The sequence below is a fragment of the Uloborus diversus genome, chromosome 3 (assembly GCF_026930045.1).
Source record: "Uloborus diversus isolate 005 chromosome 3, Udiv.v.3.1, whole genome shotgun sequence".
NCBI lineage: Eukaryota > Metazoa > Arthropoda > Arachnida > Araneae > Uloboridae > Uloborus > Uloborus diversus.
Window position 1 is genome coordinate 141,025,124 of NC_072733.1, and position 22,423 is coordinate 141,047,546.

General features: G+C 33.1%; 1 protein-coding gene across 5 annotated transcripts in view; it reads left to right on the plus strand.

Moving 5' to 3' along the window:
- Positions 1 to 1,521: 1,521 nt before the first annotated feature.
- The window catches only part of LOC129218116 (putative inhibitor of apoptosis), a 44,101-nt gene continuing 23,199 nt past the window's right edge, over positions 1,522 to 22,423 (plus strand). Inside the window, exons 1-4 of one of the 5 annotated variants that reach the window (XM_054852320.1) lie at positions 1,522 to 1,745; positions 10,519 to 10,609; positions 12,732 to 13,645; positions 16,200 to 16,381. In XM_054852320.1, the coding sequence (XP_054708295.1) occupies positions 12,784 to 13,645; positions 16,200 to 16,381 (1,044 nt within the window). In that variant the 5' untranslated portion in view covers positions 1,522 to 1,745; positions 10,519 to 10,609; positions 12,732 to 12,783. Of the gene's footprint in view, positions 1,746 to 1,773; positions 2,003 to 9,077; positions 9,202 to 10,518; positions 10,610 to 12,731; positions 13,646 to 16,199; positions 16,382 to 22,423 lie in introns of those variants that run through there. The other 4 variants (XM_054852322.1, XM_054852319.1, XM_054852321.1 and 1 more) reach the window with 4 other exon arrangements.

The window sequence follows — 22,423 nt, forward strand, 5'->3', positions numbered from 1 at the left end:
AACAGGGCAATTAAGTTACTTGTTAGGACTGCAGAAAAGGACAGACTAACCAAGCAGTGTTATCATTACCGAAATATTCAATCAAGTTCCGGGCATTATAAAAATACTTAAATGGACAATTACAATCACAATTTTCCGCCAAAATAAGGTTTAGCTAATACTGTATCAATTTGTTCACCATTAAAGCTCAGAAGTGTTCCTATCTGTTAAATTTCGTTTAAATAAAACATATTCAGTTGCTCAGAATAATTTCCTCATATTTAAGTGATATCCCAATCGTTAGGTAAAATTTAATATCTATAAGAGCTATGGGGCCGCTACATGTCCTAATGCCAGGGCCGATTTTTTCAACCAATCCGCCACTGCTAACTGGTAGCTACCGTAACGTAAGCATTGAGAGCGTTTCAAATTTCGCCGCCGGGAACATTGGACGCCGGAAACATTGGGCGCCGAGCATTTTAGGCCCCGGGAATACTGGGCACAATATGCTCGGTGCCCAAAGTTCCCGGCGCCTAAAGTTCCAGGCGCCCAAAATGCTCGACGCCCAAAGTGCCCCGCGCCCAAAGTTAACGGCGCCCAAAGTTTCCGGCGCCCAATTTGCGGCGCCCAATTTACGGCGCCCAATCTTCCTAGACCGTCGAACGCAAGCATTGAGAGCGTTTCAAAATTCGCCGCCGGGAACATTGGGCGCCGAGCATTTTGGGCCCCGGCGGCGCCCAAAGTTCCCGGCTCCCAAAATGCTCGGCGCCTAATATGCGGCGCCGAATCTTCCTAACCCCGAAATGGGAAGATTGGGCGACGCAGATTGGGCACCGGGAACATTGGGCGCCGAGCATTTTGGGCACAGGGCATTTTGGGCGCCGAGAATTTCGGGCAGTTGAGAACTTGGGGCGCCTGGAACATTGGGTGCCCAGAACGTTGGGCACAATGTCCTCGGTGCCCAAAGTGCACGACGCCCAATGTTTCCAATCCAATCGACGGCGCCCAATCTTCCCATTTCGCCAATCTTCTGAGACCGGGCTTACGCTCGACGAGCACGACAGGTAGCGACCGGTTGGTTGATCACGTGACAACCATGACGTCAGCGGTTACTAACCGGTTGTTCATGAACCAATGCTTCCTTCAGCGAACGCTTTCTGTTGATTGCCGGTTACTTGCGCTGACAAATTACACGCAGGTGAAAAATGCTTATAATTGGTCAAACTGTCTCGTGATATCATACCCTGTTCGCACTGCAACATTTGATCCGGGTTACCGCTGATCCGAGTTAAAGTTAACCCATTTATCAGCCAATGAACCAGCTTAAGTTGCGGTTGACCGGTAGATCAACCGGTGAGGCTCATAGAACGAAACGGAAGCAAACAGTTAATCGGTCAAGAACGCTGCGGTTAGCTTACGGTTAGTTAACGGTAGACCGACTGAGCTCGTCGAACGCAACCATGGAGGCAAAAGGCCTTCTATTTCCTGTCAGAAACCAATGAAGCTTTACGTCATCAGTGGCTGTCAATCATCCCCTTCACCCTGAATTCGAATAAATGCCATGCGCATAAAAATGACAATTGCGTGGGCGCGCCGTGCGCGTAAACGCAAAGCTTAACAATCCTAAATAATGTATTGGATGTTCTAAAATTTTCACGGATCTGCCAAGTGTTGGGTGTTGGAATTTTGATTGTAGCATGGTTCTTTGATAGAATGTAGTGATGGAGTTTACTTTATACCATAGAAGAAATGCCGTCCAGGTAAAAGTTAGTGGTTTTCCCAGCCTGGGGGGTGGGGGGTTACGGGCTTAACCTTAGTTTTATCCTGAAGTTTTGAACTGTAGTAGTTTAACGCAGTTAATCCCACACTTTTGTTGTCTTCAATGTGTTTATGCTAAAATTAGCAGCAGTAGCAAGCAATTGTTTATTTTTTTCTTGCGTATATTTGCTTTAATTTACTACAATAGCCAACTCATATTTTTTCGAATGTGTTTCAGGATTCTTATTACCAAAAAAGATGAACGGTGAGAATTTCCCACTTTTCTTCTAAAATCTCAGTGAGATTTCTAAAAATTAATGCTATGGACACTACATTTCAAAAATTATTTTTGCTTTAATATGATCAATTTTTTAGATAATGTAATGTTTTAGCAGGGCAGAAAATGTGGGCAAATTTGATTCACCCAAAGCTTGTGTTTAACTAGACTTTTCTTACTTTTAAATAAAAATTAAGGAACAAATTGAAAACCAACATATACAGTGGCTCTCAAAAAGTGTTCGTACGCTACGATTTTCAAAGAAATACGCCCATATCCATTGGTTAAAATTAATATTTTGGAATAAAAATTTAATTATAAGATCTATGACCTATTTTCAACAAAACTGCATGAAAATTTTTAATAACATAATAAAACTTGATTTTTAAGTAATTAATAATCAAAATGTGCCAGGTCACACAAAAATCTTTGTACACTTTGAAAAAATGTATACTGTGAAGCACCGTTTATACATTTTTGAAGGGACTGTATGAAAAAGGTGTATAAATGGAAAAAACGTATAAAAGGTGCAGACTTCGCATGGAAAAACGTATAATTGATAAAAACATATAAAAGAGAAATGTATAAACGGTGCTCACTGTATGTGTTAGTAAATAATCAAACTTTTTACTAAGTTATTATTTAGTAGAATATCATGCTGTATCAACAACAGCTTTTAAACGCCTGGGAATAGATTTCATCGTTTTTTCTTTCTTTTTCTGTGCAATTTCTGAGTAAATGGTCACTTGGAGTCGCATTGTTTCTAGTTCGCTTTTCGTTTCAATGCTGTATTTTCGTAATCTAGCCTCCAGATTTCTCCAAGTAGGTCACCCGGGGTAAAATGGGTGTAAAAAACAGCTTTTTTAATTTCAGTGACCCATAGCAACAATATCATGAGATATAATCGTGTTTTTGTTCAATATTCTACCTATACACCAAATAGGTTGAATTTATTTTCATCTGTAAGTAAGATGATATTCCAAAAGGTTTTGAGCTTATTCATTATAGATTTTGCAACTGAAAGCGTAAGGTTATAAACAAAGTTTCTTTGGGAAGATGTCCCATTTAATCCAGCTAATCAGAGAACTTTGACGAACAATTTTAGGTTAAAATTGAATGTAAAATGTTTCATTAAATTCTGCAGAAACTTTTACATCACTCAAATGTGTATTTTTCATAAAATTTTTAACTGTAAATATTTTATCACGCTTTGTTAATTTTGCTGATGGACCTTTACTTACCTTGTTTTCGATCCAATTATTTTCTTTAAAGCATTTTATCAAGCACTTTACATGGAATGGTATAAATTAACTAATTAAGTGATATTTTGAAGCTATTTACCGTATGGACATCTCTGGCTCTTCGTTATTGGAGGGGACTACTGATGGAATTCAGAGTAATCACCAAGATGTTATATTCCCCCCCCCCTCCCCATTTTTTTGAAAACAGGAACTTTAATTTAGTGATGTAAAAAGAAACTGAAAGCGTTCCATCTCAAAAATAAAAAGAATGAAACAATGAATATTAGTAAGAATTAATACCTGTGTGCTGAAAAGTAAAAAAGAAGATAAAACAAAGTTCATAGGCACAAATTTGCAAGAAACAGTAAGCACGTCTTTCGGGGTTACAAGGAACCCTTTTTTTATCTTCTTAAAGAAGGGAGCTTATGGATACCTTACTTTTATCAGAGTCATGTTTGTTCATCAGCATGATTTCTATATATTATTATTACTGTGAAATTTTATCAGCATTAAGCTTTAAAAAAAGTTTTAACAATGAAAATTGATAGAAACAGATTTTTTGCAGATTTCATAGGAACAATATTAATGAAAGAGAGTAAAAAAATAAAATCGACTCTTGTTGAAAAAAATCATTTTTTGAAAATCCTCACACGCAAAACTTATAATGAAGGTAAATTTTTTTTAAAGCTTTTTTTCTAACTACCCTTTCGGGAACATTGGCATTCAAAGGGTTAAAAATTTGGTCAGAAACAGTCTCAAATAAGTGTGTATTCTTAACGTTTCAATAAGATAACTGAAAATATAAAGTTAGTCTCTAAATGAGAATCTAATCCTGTTAAAAGCAAAGCAAACAAACAATGGTGAAATCTTTCCCCTATGGATAAAATATTTGAGTGCATCAATAAAAAATACTAATAAAGAAGAAATAAAATAGCAATATTTTAAATTTTTATTTTCAGGGAAGAATAGCTCGGTTATTTCACAAGCAGCAGTTTCAAATTTCCAAAAAGCACTACTTTACTAGATAACGGACCTCCCCTCCTCTGGTATTTTGTAGTGTAAAATGCAAAGAAATTCTGAAAGTGAACTGAACATCTAACACAAAATCGAATATCCATTTGATCACCGATCTTAAATATATCAAGATAATAGTGAGATAAAAATCAGTAACTTCAATGTTAATTTATAGCAACAGAGTTAATATTTTTGATATATTTTGCACTATTATATAATATTTTTTATTTCTTTCCTTGACATACTTTTTTTGTTTTGCATTTACTTATAAACAGTAAAAATAATATGAAAGGAAGTATAAACTGATTCATTTCTTGAAGGATAATGCATGGTTGCCAACCTTGGAGCAACTAATTGAGGAACATCTGTGGTGATTTTGAGGAGCATTTTAAAATTTTGCGGAGCAACTTTGTATTTTGTATAAAAACCAATATAAAAAAAATAAACCTCTTATCTAAAATTGTTTTTGTGCTTTGATAATCATTTTAAACACTAGATTAAAAATAATTGCTTTTAAATTGATAAAACTCCTTTAAACATTTCATGCTTTGAGTACAAGCATCTTTAATTTACCATATGTACTCGCTTGTAATAATAAATTTGCAAAATATAAGAAAAGTAAATTTAGTTTATTAAAATCTTTGGTAAACCTGGTCAGAGTTCAAACTGGAAATGCGGAGCAAAATAACTTCTTTGCAGAGCTGCAGAGTTTCGCTATTTTTGTGGAGCATCTCTGCAAAATGCAGAGCAGTTGGCAACCCTAGATAATGACAAAATAAGCCATACTATTTAATTTCAAAGAAATAGAAGTATAATTAACAATGCATGTTAATTCACAGACTGACCCAAAAACCCTTTCCTTTAAAATAACAAATTAAATCAAAACTTTATACAGTCAAACCTCGATATCGCGACACCCGGATTTCACGACACTCCGGATGTCACGTCACTTTTTCAAAGTCCCGAACTTATGCCATATAATTTTAATGTTGAGTAGCTCCGGATTTTACGACAGTCTTTTAGGTGCACTTTCGGTTACGACGACACTTCAAGCTGCGCCGACTGGATCAAATATTTCTTTGCAATTGTTAAATTTTTATTAAAATAATGAAAACATCTGAAAATGTTTGTTGTAGGAACTTCGGAGTCTGACAAGAGATTTGACCAGGCATGACACCTCAAGAATTGTGAGGGATAAGTAGTTAAGTTCTGAAAGGTACAGGTTTCCGACTTTGAAAAGAGGGACAATAGAAAGGAATTCAAAGCAGGTATAAAAGCTCCTCATTAGATTGAAAAGGGATACACAACTCTAAAGTGGATAAAAGAATTAGAAGTGTTTTTTCACATTCGAATGGTGGGGCTTAGACGTCAAAACCTAATCAAATTGAGGACAAAAGTGAAGAGTCTTGAATTGGTTTCTTTCTTGCTGATACTTTCGTGGAATGGTGGAGTGTTAAAAATGCTATTGAAAAGTAAGTTTAGTTAGAAAATTTTTAGTTACACAAAAAAATCATAATAAAAAGTGAAGATTTTTTAAAAATAATGTTTGTTATATCCACCAATAATTCAAATTTACATTAGTTAAATCTAATTTAAAATGTATATAGATACTATTAATTTCTTTATTAAATCTAATTTAATGTCAACTAATGTTTAATTATGAATTTTTGAACTATTCCGGTTATGACGTTGCTCCGGCTATGACGACACTTTGTTGATAGTCCCAAAGGTGTCGTGATAACGAGGTTCGACTGTATCTTTCATTTTTCTTTTATAGTCTTATATCAATGTTCATTTTGTAAATGAATTTAATTATCTAAAGAGAAACTATTTAGATTTTGTGTAAAAATTAGATGTGCAAGGAAGGGGCATTCTCCTCATATTTAGGTTTATAAAAACTATTAGTTAAAAATCTTACTTTTATTTAGTTTCAAAGCTAGAAATGTTTCAGGAATGAAATATTTTAATTGTTTCATTTTGAAGCAACTAAATTTATTTGTATTATTATTAACTAAATATAATTTAATGTTATTTATTTCTTGGGAATTTTCAAGTTAAATAGCAGTTATTGCAGTTTCTGGTTCCAACTGTTCAGCACACAAACGTTTTAATTAAATATAATTTTCCACTATATTTTGTTGTATGGTACAGTTGTGTATAACTAAAAGGACAATACTTTTTTAAGTTATAATTGTAAAAATTAATGTTCTCAACATAAATTATTACAGGCCAAAGCGGCCGAGTCACTTCTCGTGATTCGACCTGGCCAAAACTTCATTCAATCTCTACTTTATAGTATGGCTACAGAGAGAAAAAAAAAAAAAAACCCGAAAGATTTGTAAACCATTTTAAATGTACCATTAATTAGGAATTTAAACCGTACTTCCAATTTTCAGTATTTATACCAGTAACGTCTTCCTTCAGTAATGTACGCACTCATTTAAATGCAAATTTTACTGATGTTCATAACAATAAAATTTTGAAAGTGTTTGCTACAAGAAACAAGAAAAGTTTTGAAGTTTAAGAACTTAAATTAATTTTTAGTGCATGTTTGGTCACTATTCTTGCAAGCCAAATGTTAATCAAAGAACAAAATTATGATATTTCTTCTATGGTGGAAAGGGAGAGAGACCAGAATTCTCTCTTCAGTTGTCATGCATCTTAGAAGTAATGTAATGTATTAGAAAAATATGGATAAAATATTTTATGTTGTGAACTGTCAATAAATAGCAAAATACTTTATTTTCATGTAGTCGAAAATGTATTATGTCAATAGCGCAATATCATTATTTTTGTCTGAAATGTTATTTTATTAACTTAGCTCCTAGCAAGTTGATGAAAACTATTAAAAATGAAATACCAAAAACTTTCTTATAATATTCGCTTTTTCGACTAAGACTTATTTTAAAAAGAGAAAAAGTCATTTTAAAATTATTCATTAGAATGAAAAACTCAAACAGCTTTGTAGACAAATACATTTCTAAACCATTTCAAGGCTAATTTTTGGGCTAAGAAAAAACATAAGAAAACAAAAAATATCTAATATCAATTTAAATTCTAGTGTCTATGGCACAGGAGAATGCTAAAAGAAATGAGGGTCCTCCTAAAGTAAACAGAAATTTGAGAGGTATTTTTCTGATGAGGTTTGCCTTCAAATATTTTTTGAGAGGACCTACAATAGCTGTGCATCGTAATGCCTTTTTCTTCGAGAAAAAAAAAGGAAGCAATACTTACCATAAAGTAATTAAAATCCGTCTTGAAGTTTTGGAGAAATTGAAAATGACGATTAATTTGAATTACAGAAATTTTCTTATCAGAAGATTGTGCTGTTCAAACAGCTGTGTTTGGATAGAAAATAACATACACTTTTTGCAGGGGACAGATTCAACCTTAATCTCAATTCTAAAAAAAAAAATTTCTAAGATCATGTGATCAAGGGAAGGAAACACGAAGTGAACCCCAATAAAGATTTATCACCCCTTCGGAGTGGTCAGAAGGATGGTGGTGGGATTTGAATGGTGGATCGTTGTTTTAATGAGTTTAGTCAGTAGGAGGTGGGGAGTAAGATACAGGAAATAAGATAAAGAAGAAGAGGTTAAAAAAGGCAAGAAAGAAAACGGACCACAAACAACAAAAGTCAACTGACTTTCAGATGGTTACCCAAATATTACAGATAAGACTGTTTTTGATGAACTAGGGGTGTCATTTTCTGTTTGTTTTGTTGGTAGATCAGCAGCTCTATTTTGGTCCAAAATCTTTACTTCTTTCCTCTTTTTTTTTTGTCACAAATGAGCAAGACCAGAATTTTATGTATGCGCAGTTATTATTCTGAAATATTGAGGGGGACTTTTGATGAGTTCAAAATATTGAGGGGGCATGCCCCCCCCTGTCCCCCTTGCCAACGATGCCCGTGTTTTATCGCTACTGTGAAGAAAAAAATCAAATTTTGAATGATTTTGTTGTTTTTTACGAGTACCAGCCATTTTAAATTATTAAGCAGAATATTACTAAATAAATAAACATTTAAAGCCAAACGACTAATAAGTGTCTTCACAATGCAAAAAAAAAAAAAAAAAACCGACACATAATAATTTTAATCATGAGTTAATACGAAATTATTTCAGTGTACGTTGGCTTTTGTGGCATCTTATTTCCCTGTCTTTTCATTTTTTGACCCATTTGAAAAAAAAAACTACACTGAATGTTACGCAGAATAACAGAGATGATGTGAAAAAAATTTGAACTTCATATTCAAATTCAGTTTTGTATTATTTTAGTTTTACAACAAATTTTCAAGGTGTACGGACACTTTTGGGAGCCATTGCAAGTCGGACCTCTAGTTTCTGGGAAAACAGGGAATGTACAAATTTCATACTCACATGTCACATGAATTAAAAAGCTTCATTTTGGGATTGCAAATTTCTTTAAAAAAAATTCATTTTCACAGTTTAGCAATTTTGTTGAGTGTTGCTTTTATGTTGAATCTCATTGAAAAATTTTATGATCTTTTTTTTTTTTGTAGCACAGGGTTAATGCCTTCATTTCATACTCTTTTAAAGGTGGGTGGGACCAGGTAGTACTAGAACTTTGTTAGGGAGGGGGTGTCAAAGGTTGTACGAACCTCAAAAGAGAAGACATGCTAAAGCAGAATTAGTAGCTGATAATTATATTAAATAAGATAAATCCAATGTAAACTAATTATTAAAATATAATTAAATAAATAATTGATATTGATAGCGCCATTAAAATTAGTAAAGAAATTTTATAAATGTAATTGTAACTGGTAAATTAATTATTGTCTGTTTTAGAAAAATTTCCATCATATAAGCATCCCCTTGAACAATATGATGCTTTGGAAATGAGTGATAAAAAGTTCAAAATAAAGGAAGTCAGACAAACAAAACTGGTCTAGGGATTACTTGGAAAATGCAGGTGATAATTTAATAAAATATTAAAGCTTTGTAAATTATTTCAACAAAATATGTTCATACATACTTATGCTGATTTTATTTGAAAAAATAGTAATGAATCTATATCTATCGAGTCAAATGTATAACTGTATGAATGCAATATAACGTAATTCCTCCACCCTCTCTAAGTTGAACAAGATTTCAAGCAAAATCCAACTTTCCTTTCAACGAAAATATTAGCAAGGTTTCATTTAAAAAGCTTGAGTTGGTTCTTTTTTTATTTACGTTTATAACATTCTTTTGATAATACAAAATAGGATCAGGGATCGCGCTAAGGATTTCGAATCGTTCGCCAGAAAATTCGCCAAATTTTTAAAGTGTTAGCCAAATTTCAAAAGTTTTCGTCAAAGACTAACTTTTACTCATTTTAAATGTATTTTTGTCTGCAGAAATATTTAATCAGAAAGTGAAGTATAACTTAATTTTTGACAATTTTTTGAGGATAAAGGCATGGGTATATCCAGGAATTTTCTTCCGTTTTTAGGAATTTGGTGAGAAAAAAAAAAGCAAATTAAGTAGTTTTTCCACAAATCATATGTAAATTTTCAAAGGAAAAAATGGCTAAAAACAACTTCAAGTGATATTTATCATTCTTTAATAAATTTGAGAGTAGAAATAAAAGCTTTTAACGAAGTAAAGTCTGCATTCCTATCTTACTCCGATGTTTCAGACATCGAACACAATGAAATAAACGCGCCATTCGACAAGGCATCCGCCAGCACTCTACTCGGTAGCCACGCTGCGCACTCGATATCCAATCAGCGAGAGGTGCAAGTACAGTGACGCAAAGAGGCGAGAGGCAAACGTCATCCTTCCTCCGATCCGATGCTAACGCGCGTCTCAATCTACTCGGAGTGTTCCGAGGATAAAACAACTTTCAGTGATTGCTAGTCTGGGAGTTTTGTGAAAGGATCGTTTTTAGGGGTCGGAATTTTGTGAAGGGTCAGGTTTTGGGGGTCCAAATTTTGTGAACGAACTTAATTTTTGTCTATATTAACTTCTGAAGGGGGATTTTTTTTCCTCTGTGTATATTTTAGAGAATTTTCTGTTCGCCAATAAATTCGAAATTCGAATTTTGTTCGCCGATTTTACGATTTTATCGTATTTGGCGCATTGGCGAATGCTTAAGGCGGTCCTTGAGAATGAAATTTCTAATCTCATTCTTTTTCTAATTTTCATTTCTAATCATCATTTAAAAGCTTGAACAAACCGTTAACTCTGAGGGATGGAGACTTCTTTTGATGCAACCATTTATTTATTTATTTATCTTTTCCTTCAGTCAATTGACACAGTGACTTCAGTTAGCTGAAAAAAAAAGAGAAGAAAGGAAGAAATAGGGGTTCTCAAGCGAAGCCGCTGTGCCTCAAAGGGTAAAAGCTGTTCAATAAAAAAGGCGTAATGCCTTTTTTTATCGTTTTCATTTTTATTATTTTTTTGCAACAAATTGCTAAAATAAGCTATTTTAGGATTCGTTATGCTGTATTTTTACTTCCTTTAAAAAAAAAGGAAGCATTGTATTCGCGAAAAAATTTTCACTAAAAATTCAGCCTTAATTTCCATTTTGCTCATTCCCGAATTAATGTTGAGTTTTTTTCGACTCGACCACACGTGGATAAGTGCCTAAGAATATATAGACACCCAAAATATCCATTTTGACATTCCCCGAGTTAATTACAATGACTTTTCTTGTGACGTCCATATGTACGTATGTCGCATAACTCAAGATGGGTATGTCCTAGAAATTTGAAATTTGGTACGTAGACTACTAGTGGGGTCTAGTTGTGCACCTCCCTTTTTGGTTGCACTTATATGCTCCAAAGTGGGTGTTTTGCCCCTTTTTGGGGGAAATCATTGTTAATTTCGATGTAAACTCAAGTGGTGCTATAATTTTGGGGACACTTGGCGACCAAAAGACTGGTGATATATCGTTTTTTTTTCTTTAAATCTGGTTTCAATTGAGCTATTGTTGGTGATATTTAGAGCATAAACTATTGCATCACATTAAAACTGCCTATAATAAGAAAAGGACATTAAATTGGAGTAAAAGGAAGTCATGTTATGCACACATCAGCTCGTTTTTTTTTCTACCACACACATTTTGGAAACATTATCTTGAACAAAATTACAATCAGAAGAAAATTAATTTACACAAACTAAGTTAAGTTGCAGTGTTTCTTTTTAAAGTTTTCTTTATAATAATCATGAATTTTATGTATTAATGTGTTTTCCTATTTAAAATCAAATTTCACATTCTAAGACAGCAACAAAAAAGAAATTCTGCACATTTCGTGTGTTTGAGGAGGAGAAAAAATAAACTTTAATTATTAACTTATTTATTTTTAGTCTTTATATTTTTTGCTTGATTTATTTCAGACTTATTTTATATTTTGATTAATAATTTTATTTAAACTTTTAGCTTATTTTTAATAATGTATTACTTATGTCTATGGAAGCTTACAAATTTTGAACTGATAAAACGGTTGTTTGTAATCTTGAAAAGGGATTTTTTTTTTGAAAATGTGTGCTTTACATTGTTAGATACAGACTAAAAATCTTATTTTTAGCTCAAGATAACATTGAGAGACTTCTCTCTCCTTTCTGAATAACAAACTATATTTTTTATGGATACTTTTCCCCCGATATTTAAGCATGACCATGGAACTTACTAAATTCCCAAAACGAATTTGTGTTTGAAGGTAAAATAAGTGAATAAATAAACATTTTTACTTTCTGCTGTATCAAAATTTTATATAGCGAAGAATGAAATTGAAAATTGCTTAAATATTTTACTGTGATCGGTTTATGAAATTGCAATTTCAACCATATTTATACATGTAATTTAAAAGTAATTTATTTGAAATTACTACTTTTAAATCTTACTGAATTGTGATTCTATGGTGCTAAGAGAAAAGCAGCTAGTCAGCTTTAATTGAAGAAAAAATCTTTTCTTCGATGTTGTTCTGTTTGTATCTGCAGAATAAACAGAACTCGTGTTTGGTGAAATAGATGGGAGCAATACCTCCTCCTAATCCCTTAAATGAAGCATCAATTCGAAAACATCAGAGCAAAAACGCCAATCATTCATGACCTTATAAAAAATATTTATAAAGCAAACATTTGCATTTCTTCCAAAATATTGTTAAAATAAAAACACATTGATGCTTAATTTAATGTATTATAATTTTCAGTACTGGGCATGTAAAAGCTCCCTTAGGTATTCATCTGGCTTTGAATGCCCTTGACAAAATTAAATCCCTTATGCAGTTTCACATAGAAGAGAACTCATATGTCTCCATCTGTTGGAAACTGAGCGTAAAAATTTCCTGTGGCATTCACATTCATGCCGGTGGCATGGCATATGAAAGATTGGATGCCATATTGGTGGTTCTCATTAGGTCTGCAAAAGGCGAAAGCCTCCAATGCTTTATTTTTTAAATGATATACTTGTTATTTATTATTCGTTTCTGCTAATATTTAACTTTTCTTTTTTAGAATTATGCATAATTTACTTTCTGGAACTTCTTGCTGACCTTCTCAAAGAAAAATGTCAGTAGGAAATGAAAATAATGAAGCATGCTTTCATTATGAAAGTGAACGCTTCAAATCCTTTGCTAGATGGCCAATCAATTCTCCCGTTGATCGAGCACGTTTGGCAAAGGCAGGCTTTTATTATTCTGATCTCTGTAAGGAGACTGTTTGTTTCAGCTGCCACGGACATGTTAATAATTGGAATTATGGTGACATTGTTCTTAAAAAACATGCTGAACTATTTCCTCATTGTGATTTCATCAACAATCGGTCTAATAACGTGCCTGCTGATAACTGTGCTCTAAGAGATGAAGGAAAAACAAAAAGCAATCCTAATGAAATTTGCACATATTCTGAGAAAAAAAAATTATCCCACGCAAATTTGTTTTCAGAGAGCGAGAGGTTGAAAACATTTATTGGAAAATGGCCCGTTCCATACATTAGCGCAGCTGACGCTGCTCATGCTGGGTTCTTCTATCTGGGAAGTGGTGATAAAGTTCAATGTACTTACTGTAAAATTATTTTAAGTGGCTGGGAGTCTGGGGATGACCCATTAGAGGAACATGTAAAACACTCCCCACAGTGTAAATATATTTCTGACTTGAAGCAGCCTGAAGTTAAAAAAGTTGATTCTTGGTATGAACAGAACTCTCAGGATGTTTGTGGCAACATGCATAAAACTTCAGAGTGTAAGTTAACAGACTTTCACAAAAGTCTCAAAAATTCAAACATGAAGAATTTAGGTATACATCTACATAAAGGCCCAACTTATCCTCAACAATCTTCATTGAGTGCACGCTTGCGATCTTTTTCTTCATGGCCAATCAACTCTGCTGTTTCAAAAGAACTATTAGCAGAAGCTGGATTTTTTTATATTGGTAATGTCTTTTATTTTTAAACTATGAAGTGTATTTCAATAAATATATTAAATTTATATATAATCAAAGTTGAATCCCTATCAAGTTTTAATATTTTGTTTGATACTGAAAAACGTTGTTCATACCAGAAACTGGACAGGTGTTGTCCTGTTGAAATACATCTTCAGAAATGTTTTTTGATGAAAATTATAATTTTAGAATTTGGAAACAAAAGTTTCCCAGTTTTCTTACTGGTAATTAAAAATGTAATGCATTTCTTTTTCAAGGGAGCTAATTTATAAAATGTAAAAAAGTGTCATTAAATCTCATGCTTATGAAGTTATGCTATGCATAACAAATCATGAATTGAACACAATTTCAGAAGTCTTCAACTTAGTTTTAGCAGAACCCTTGGGCTTCTCAGAACCTTGACAAGTGTTCTGTAAAAGCTCCTAGTATTTGCTTAATCAAACCTCCAAAATTTGCTCAAATTGAAGTTTTATAACAGATTACTAACATATCTTGTAAAAATAAAATTAAAAAAAAAAAAAAAAAAATTATGAATAAAAACATTTTGCAAAAGTCAAGTTTATCAAATAAATTGCAGTTATTGTAAGAGATTCCTTCAATAAATAAATAGATTAAATGAGTAAAAAATAATAATAGAAACCTAAGCAGAAACTTTTCTCTCCAACATGTTAAAAATTGAGTACCTCTGCTCTATCTAATTGGTGCTATACATATTATTAGTGGCACATACATGCATTGTTTGTTTTGCTGTCCTTAATGAATACTTGTTCAAGTATTCCTTTTGAGAAATTTGTCATATGGTAGAAGTCAGTGTTAAAAATAAGAATTTAAATCTAGGCGTCATGATAGTACCTACTAGTTTCTAGGTATCAAAGCAAGCAACCTGGGTGTCATTTTAATGACTCAAATATGTATACAGGGTTTGTATAAAAAGTAATCCGACTGAGCTTAGAAAACATATTTTTTGGCAAAATTTCTACACTTTTTCTCTAGAAATCTTTGAAGTAGTCCCCATGGAAGTCAATAACTCTTTGGTACTGAATTTTCCAGTCCCTGAACGCCCTCTGAAAGTCTGCTACCCGTAAAGCTTCTAGAGCTATCGTCATAGCGAGTTGAACAGCTTCCAGAGTCCCGAACCGCGTCCTTTTTAGTACTCTCTTGACCTTGGGGAATAGGAAGAAGTCCAGTGGTGCCGTATCCAGCACACGACGCTCCTTTTGCTCTTCTGTTAGGTGTTTTGGCACCAGCTTTGCATAGATCTTCCTCATGCACAGATCGTTCTTAACAATGTCGTGAACGGTCATCTTATTGATCCTGACCTCTTCTGCGTTTGCTTGGATGCTCAGACGGCGGTCAGTGTTCAACACATCACACACTTTTTGCACATTTGGGTCCATGTGACTGGTTGATGGAGGTCCTGGTGCGCTGTTCGTCTAGCGTCATCGCGGCCCTCTCGGAAATTCTTGTGCCACTGGAAGACTTGAGTTCTGGATAAAGCTTCCTCACCGTAAACCTCATTGATCATTTGAAGAGTTCCCGTAGGCATTTTCTTGAGTTTGACACAAAATTTGATGTTAACACCTTGCTCGATAGTACGCTCCATTTTCACTCCGGCGAGATCACTAAACACGCACTGCTCTCTCGCATGATGCTAACTCTTCAAGCATTTGCAGGCAACTGACTCAGGTCCGCTCCCCTTCCCTATATCCCCAACCACCACTAGAGCACTAACAACCGGTTTACAAATGTTTTACCTGGGCATCACAAACTCAGTCAGGTTACTTTTATACGAACCCTGTATCGTCGCCTCAGAGCAACAGTAAGATATCTAATCCAAGAAATAACACTAAGATCTTACTCGGAGGCGATGATGTATCCAATTTTTTAAACATTTTTATTATTAAACACTGCAGTATGCTAAAAGCAGCCGATAGCATGTTGGTAAAGTAAAGACATAATTGATTGCACTTGAAAATTGCTTTTTCAAATTTATCCTTCCGGCCAATCATGGGTCTTAATCACAATGACTCAGGAAGAAAAAGCTTCAATGTGATATAAAACTTAAGTAGCCTAGGGTTTCAAACTCTAGGTGTCAAATCAAAAGTTTTGGCAATCAAAGTTCCCTAAATGCAACTAACAACCACTTATTGCTAACAATCAATAGTGTAATTGACAACCCTGCACATCTTTGTTGTTTTATTATTTAATTTTTGATGTATGAGTCAAAGACATGCTGTAAATAAATCGATTTATCTTAAACATTCTTCAAATTACTTTTATAAGCATCAAATTAATTTTGATGTCCAATATTGATAGTCACTATGATGTTTAAAAAATCTGGAGTTAAGATGAAACTTGTTTTGGATTTTTACCTTATCACTAGGAAATGCAAGATTATGTCTCTTCCTGCTAAGGAAGACTTATCAAAAATGTTTCAAATTGAGTGTTTTTGTGCCCTTTTCTGTGAAATTTTAAAATTACATAAATTATTTTTTTATTTGATGAATCAATTTGTTTGTCAAATTTATGCTATTTAATATTTTAGGATTGAATGATCGTACAAAATGTTTCCATTGTAATGGAGGGCTTTGCAGTTGGGAGTATGGAGATGATCCATGGGTTGAACATGCTCGATGGTTTCCCAACTGTGGTTTTTTACTTCTTAACAAAGGAAGTGAGTTTATAGAGAAATGGTCTATCAAATGTCTACGTTCATCACCGTGTGAGGTAATGTATCTTTTTAAAGCCATATTACTATATGGTCTTTATTAAATATAATTTTTTAAGGTGATTTAAATGAAAGTAATTGGTCAACAATGATTGTACTTCAAGAATTCAGCACTGATTGTGGTAAACTTATGTATTTCAGCATGTTTTAAAATACACAAAAACATTACAAATATTTTTAACATTTGAACAACATTTTAAAAAACTATTTGAATCTTAAACTTTAATCTTTTTTTAATTTTTTTTTTTGGGTGGGGGGACTGGAGTCCCAAGTGTAAATTAGGGTGACGACAGGTCAGGGAGATCATGAAAAAGTCAGTTTTATTACTCAGGGAAATATCGGGCAATTTTTAAAAAATAACAAAATGTAATGAAAAATTGATTGAGTGAAGAAATTTTTTTTTCCTTTGCCTAATTAAGTGCTCTAAATCCCTATGCATTTTCCACCAATTATCTGTTTAAAAAAGTAAAATTAACGATGTGTTATTTTACACTGCAGCATATTTGTGCTTCTTTTTTCCCACAATCTCAAAGTATTGAATATTAACTTATTAACAACTGGATGAACTTCCTAAAATTTCTTCTGTGTCTGTAAAGTTTATTCTACATGGCTTGAATTCTCCTTACACGCATTCCATACTACATAAAAAAAGCAACCCTACAGGCAAAGAGGAAGTCGTCATTTCCACTAGAATTTTGGAAGGGGTCATTTTGATCTCAAGAAAACTTTTTTTTGCTAACTGCACTTCTATATTTTTTCTAAATTCTTAAGCCTTTCTTGACTTTTCCTAATTCATTGTGCTGTGTGATAGTATATAGATTTGAAGAAAAAAAAAACATTTTTTTTGAGCCCCAATTGGAAGGTTATACCAGGAATTACGGGAGGTGTCATTTTGACCCCTTTTGAGGAAAACAAAATGCTAATGCATTTCATTGCAATATATTTTAGTTTTGTAAGCTATATTTGTTTTTTCCAACTAAGCAACGAACAAAAAATAGTAAAAGGGTGTCTGCATAACATCACACCTGCCTGTCATGTGATTCGTTATATTGGAAATATACCTTCTAAAGGAAAGAGAACAGTAAAAAGATATTGACATAGATGAATGATTGTAGTTTCTGTTAGATGGTTTTTTAATTTATTTTTTCATTTTTGATAAAATAGTTTGTTTTATTAACGTGGCTTTTTGTTTTTGAAAAAGCATATTTTTGTCTCGTAAAAGAGGGCTAAGGCAAGACAAAAGTGTAAAAATGCAGCAAGAACTAGACGCTCTAGATCAAATAGGAAGGAAATACTCCCTGAAATTCATTCAAGCCTCTGGCCAGGATATTATATATCTTCCACAATATTTTCTACTGAGCAGCTGTAAATCCCTGAATTTTGTTCAGGACAGGTACAAAAGAAAGTATCAGCAGAAGGAATTTTTAATTCTGTTTAGCAGAAGGAGAACTCAGAGAGGAACACATAAGTATAAACAAATTTGTTCTAGCTGTTAGTAAATTTATGTAAGTGCAAGATTCAGTGAGTAAAAAAAAAGAAAGAAATGTCATAGTAAGGAATGTAAGAGTAAAAAAAACTTAAATTTGTGCCATTGTAAGATATTCATCTGTCAATTTTGTGCATAGAAAATTAGAAAGATAAGCTCTTGCAAACAATGTTGCACAGACAAATAACCTTGTAAGTACAATTATTTGTTATTTTCACTTTTAGTTTAGAAAAATACCATTAATCTACTTAAATATTTGAGTTCAAAACTGTTTTCTGAAAAATTTGATAAAATATTCGCTTGATTTATTGTAGATTTTAAAAATGTTCTTAATGAATCCAAAACAGCGCTACATATTTCAATCTCATCTTAAAAAAATATGTTTTAAATATTTCATTGTATAAATTTAAAACATCTCTATCCTCAAAACAAATAGTAATTATTATAAATTAGTTTATTTAACCTTCTTCTTAAAAAATATGACATTATGTAGAAAACTACACCGATTTCTTTAGCGAGGGCCAAAATGACCCCCGCCGTATTTCTAGGTATAGAAAAGTTGCCGTAGTTCTAGTGTTACGGCCTTAGCTCCCTTGCATTTACTCATTGTTTTGAAGTAATTAACATACCATAATCACGATTTCAAGAAAAAAATCTTTGTTTTTAAAATTAATGCTAATAAGGGTCCTTCTCCAGAAAACGTAGATTTTGAGCGCAAATATTTTTCAATTTCGAAACCTTTTGTTTTTTTTTCAATTCTTACATGAATGTGCTACTTACTAAAAGTGACAATAAACAATGGCCCAGCTAAGTTCCAATTATTTTACTCATAAATTAAAAAAAAAATAAATGCTTTGTTCCTGGAAATTAAAAAAAAAGAAATTTCTTTTTAATATTTAAAAATCGAGGCCAATTTAATATCAAAGGAGTAATTTTGTTCATTGTGCAAACAATCAGCTATTTTAATGATTAGTGGGAACATAATATTAAGCTCTCTTAATTAAAGTACGGCTTAATTATTAGTTGCAAATGTTTGTTAAAAAATAGTATTTAGTAAATTTGAGGATATACTGGCAATTTATCATTTTGGTAGAATGCCTATTATTGATGTATTTCCCCTCCATCAGTTATTTTCACCTCAGAAATAATGACATTGATAAGGGTCTGTCACAGAGGTGATATTCACGGAGATGAGGATCTTTCCCTTAATGTAGGCATAATAGATACATTTTTCATGAAATTTGTTTTTCTTCCTTCTTACAATCTGCACATGTTAAGCATATGAAAACATGTTCAATTCTTTTTATACATTAATTTACATCCCCTCAAATTCAAGTTCACGGAGGTGAAAAGTCAGAATAACCACAATAAGTTTTTAAAGCGAAATCTATATTTTGTTTTTCGACAAAAATCTCACAACTTCAACTATGGCTGAAAATAAACAAGGGGGCTCCCTTTACCATGGAAAATAAAATTTGATGTCATTACTGCCATGTGTTAATGAGGAGTGGCATTTTGTGTTTAGGTAACGAAGGTGAGAATTTATTGTTTGACATGACTCCTTGTCCTTCTAAAACAAACTAAAACACAATGTTTAAAAATTAAATATGCTTAAACAATTAGTATTTGAGGCACTTGTGAAGGGAATAATAAATAAGTACATACTTTTAATTAAACAAGTTATTATTTAACATAAACAGCCACACAAGGTGTATGACATGCCACGGGGGTGAGAATTCACATGTTGTTGGCCAAAAATATACTAAAATAAAAATTATTATTAAAAAATTGTTCGCAGGTTTAAATAGATATGTTTTTGATGAAATTAAAAATCATTGTTAAATGAATTGTTCCTTAAAGGTTTTACTGTAAAAGGTGTGTGACAGAAGCTTTTATTTTTGAAGAATGACCCATAAAAGCTTAAAAGTTATTACTTCTTCACGGTTTTAATTTAATTGCTAAAATTAAATGTTAAATGAAAAAAAAAAAAAAATGGAAAAAAAGTTTTTTTTTCAGACTTTAAAATTTTTTTGTTTCAAAAGCAAGTTCTATACATATAATGAGGCAGTGAGAAGCAAAGGGATGTAAATGGACATTTTCAAGTTTTGAGTAAAATTTGTAGAAAGATTATGTTCTAGGTAGGCTTTCATCAAATTTTTGTTCTAAATCATGCTGTACAGCAGCACCTTCAGTGGCAAATCCACAGGGGGGCAAGGGGGCATTGGGGCCATCACCCCCCAAAAGGTTTGTAAATTCAAAAGATTACCGGGAAAAGGTTACCAAACTGCCCCTCCTCCCCCAACACATCACAGAAAAAATCACCTACAACTGTATTTTTGTGACATCAATTCCAAAAATTTTCCAGGGAAAAGTCCCTAAACCCCCTTTTGCCAATGTCATCGAAGATCGCCAAAAGTTTGAATTTTTAAAGCTTTAATTTTGAAAAAATAGGTGTAATCGAAAACTTTTTCGAAAATGTCCTTATTGAAAGCCTTCAATTACGTTTTTAGAACTTCAATTCCGAAAAATTTCTGGGGAAGAGCCCCCGAGCCCTTCTTGTAACATCAATGAAGATCCACTAACATTATATTTTTGAAGATCCAATATCAAGCAATTTCTGATGGAAAGTTCCAAATCCCGTTCCTTCCCCCTATGTCATAAGAGACGGCTTACAATTGCATTTTCAGGACTTCAATTTTGAAAGATTTCCGAAGAGGAGCCCCCATGTCCTTCTTCCATATCTTTCAATATCATTGAAAGATTGTCTAAAACAGCATTTTTGGAACTCCTACATTGAAAAGTTTCTGGGGTAAAGTTCTGAACCCCACGTCTTCTGCTACAATTGCGTTTTTAGAACTTCAATTCTGAAATTTTTTACAGGGGAAAGCCCCTGAACCCCCTGGTTTTTAGCATCACTAAATATATCTCAAATTAGAATTTTGAAGCTCTAATATCAAAAAATGACTGGAGAGATTTCTTGAATCTCATTCTTTCCCTTCAAGAAACCAAAGATAGCAAACAACTGTGTTTTTGAAAATATGCTCTTAAATTTCAAAAAATTACCGGAGGGGGACCTTTGGACCTTGAAGCCTCCCTTCTTTTTATTAACCACCAAATAGTCTAAAAATATGTTCCTGACAAAAATTCTCGAGGGAGAGCCTGCAAACACTCCTACTTATGCGCGAATATTAAACAACTCAATCAACAAACTAATCCATAACTATCTTCAAATTTTACTTACCAAATGCAATTCTAGTATTTCATTATGTTTGATATGAAAACTGGTAAAACAAGATGTCATCTTAACACTGAAACGTTTCTTTTCTAAGGAAAAATGTACAATTGAGGACCTAAATGACTGCTGAAAATATTTCACGAGTCCTCAAACGAATCAAGAGTTGAAGGGTGTAATTTGGATAATGGATCCAGAATATTAGAAGATTTTTTTTTTTTCAATTTTTTATTGTGCGTGTGTGTGTGGTACTCGAAAAACTTATAACTTTCATTCAAACTCTTTGAACAATATACATTATTCGAAAAAAAAAAAAAAAACCTCTTGCTTCATTTCTTAAACTTTAAAAAAAATAATTTTCATTAGTCCCCCCTGCTATAATGCCTTACTCAATATCCTCTCCCAACAGGATCGTCTGCATCCGCCATTGAGTAGGGTAGACCAGGGCATGTTTACACATAGGGTATGTTTACGCAGTGCCCTTTTTTTCGAAACGACTAATAAATGGAGAGCCAGCAGTCATACCAGATTGATGCTGCTCCCTAGCAAATATTCTCCCAAGTTTTTGAGCATCAGTCGAGCTTCTTTTTAGCATGAGGATAGGAAAATCTGTTTTCTACCAAGCCGAGTAAATTATTAACAGCTTTGTCTAGTGATCCCAATGACCTGTCAGCATTAATGCCTGGTCATTTCATTATTGGTAGACCATTAGTAAGTATCCCAGAACCAAATTATATTGATTCCAACATTTCGCATTTAACCAGGTGGCAAACTATTCAGAAAATGGTTCAACAATTTTGGAAACGGTGGCATAAGGAATATTTATGTAGATTACAACAAAGGCCAAAATGGTTATTACCAATAAAAAATCTTCAAATAAATGATCCGTATCTTTTAAAAGACTGCAATTTCCCTCCTACTAAATGGAAAATGTGCCGGGTGATTCAATTACACTCTGGCAGTGACAACATGGTTAGGGTAGTCACTGTTAAAACATCAGATAGTATCAGGGGCGGATCCAGATAGAATTCTTGGAGGGGCCCATTTGGAAAAATATGATGCTTTGGAAATTTTTGAATATTACAAACATCAATATAGCCCACCTTTAACCAGAGCATTTTTTAAGGAATTTTCACTACGCAACACAAATTTAACATTAAGGCTGTAACCGTCCCAATAATTTTCCTCTTTTCTTAACAAACGTGTGCATATATTGTCGCCTCAAAGTGGTATTCCTGTAATCAGTACTGTTTGTTTTGAGGCGACTGTACAGGACCTCTGATTGAAGAGGAAGCTGATATGAACCAACCGCAAGTTTTTTTT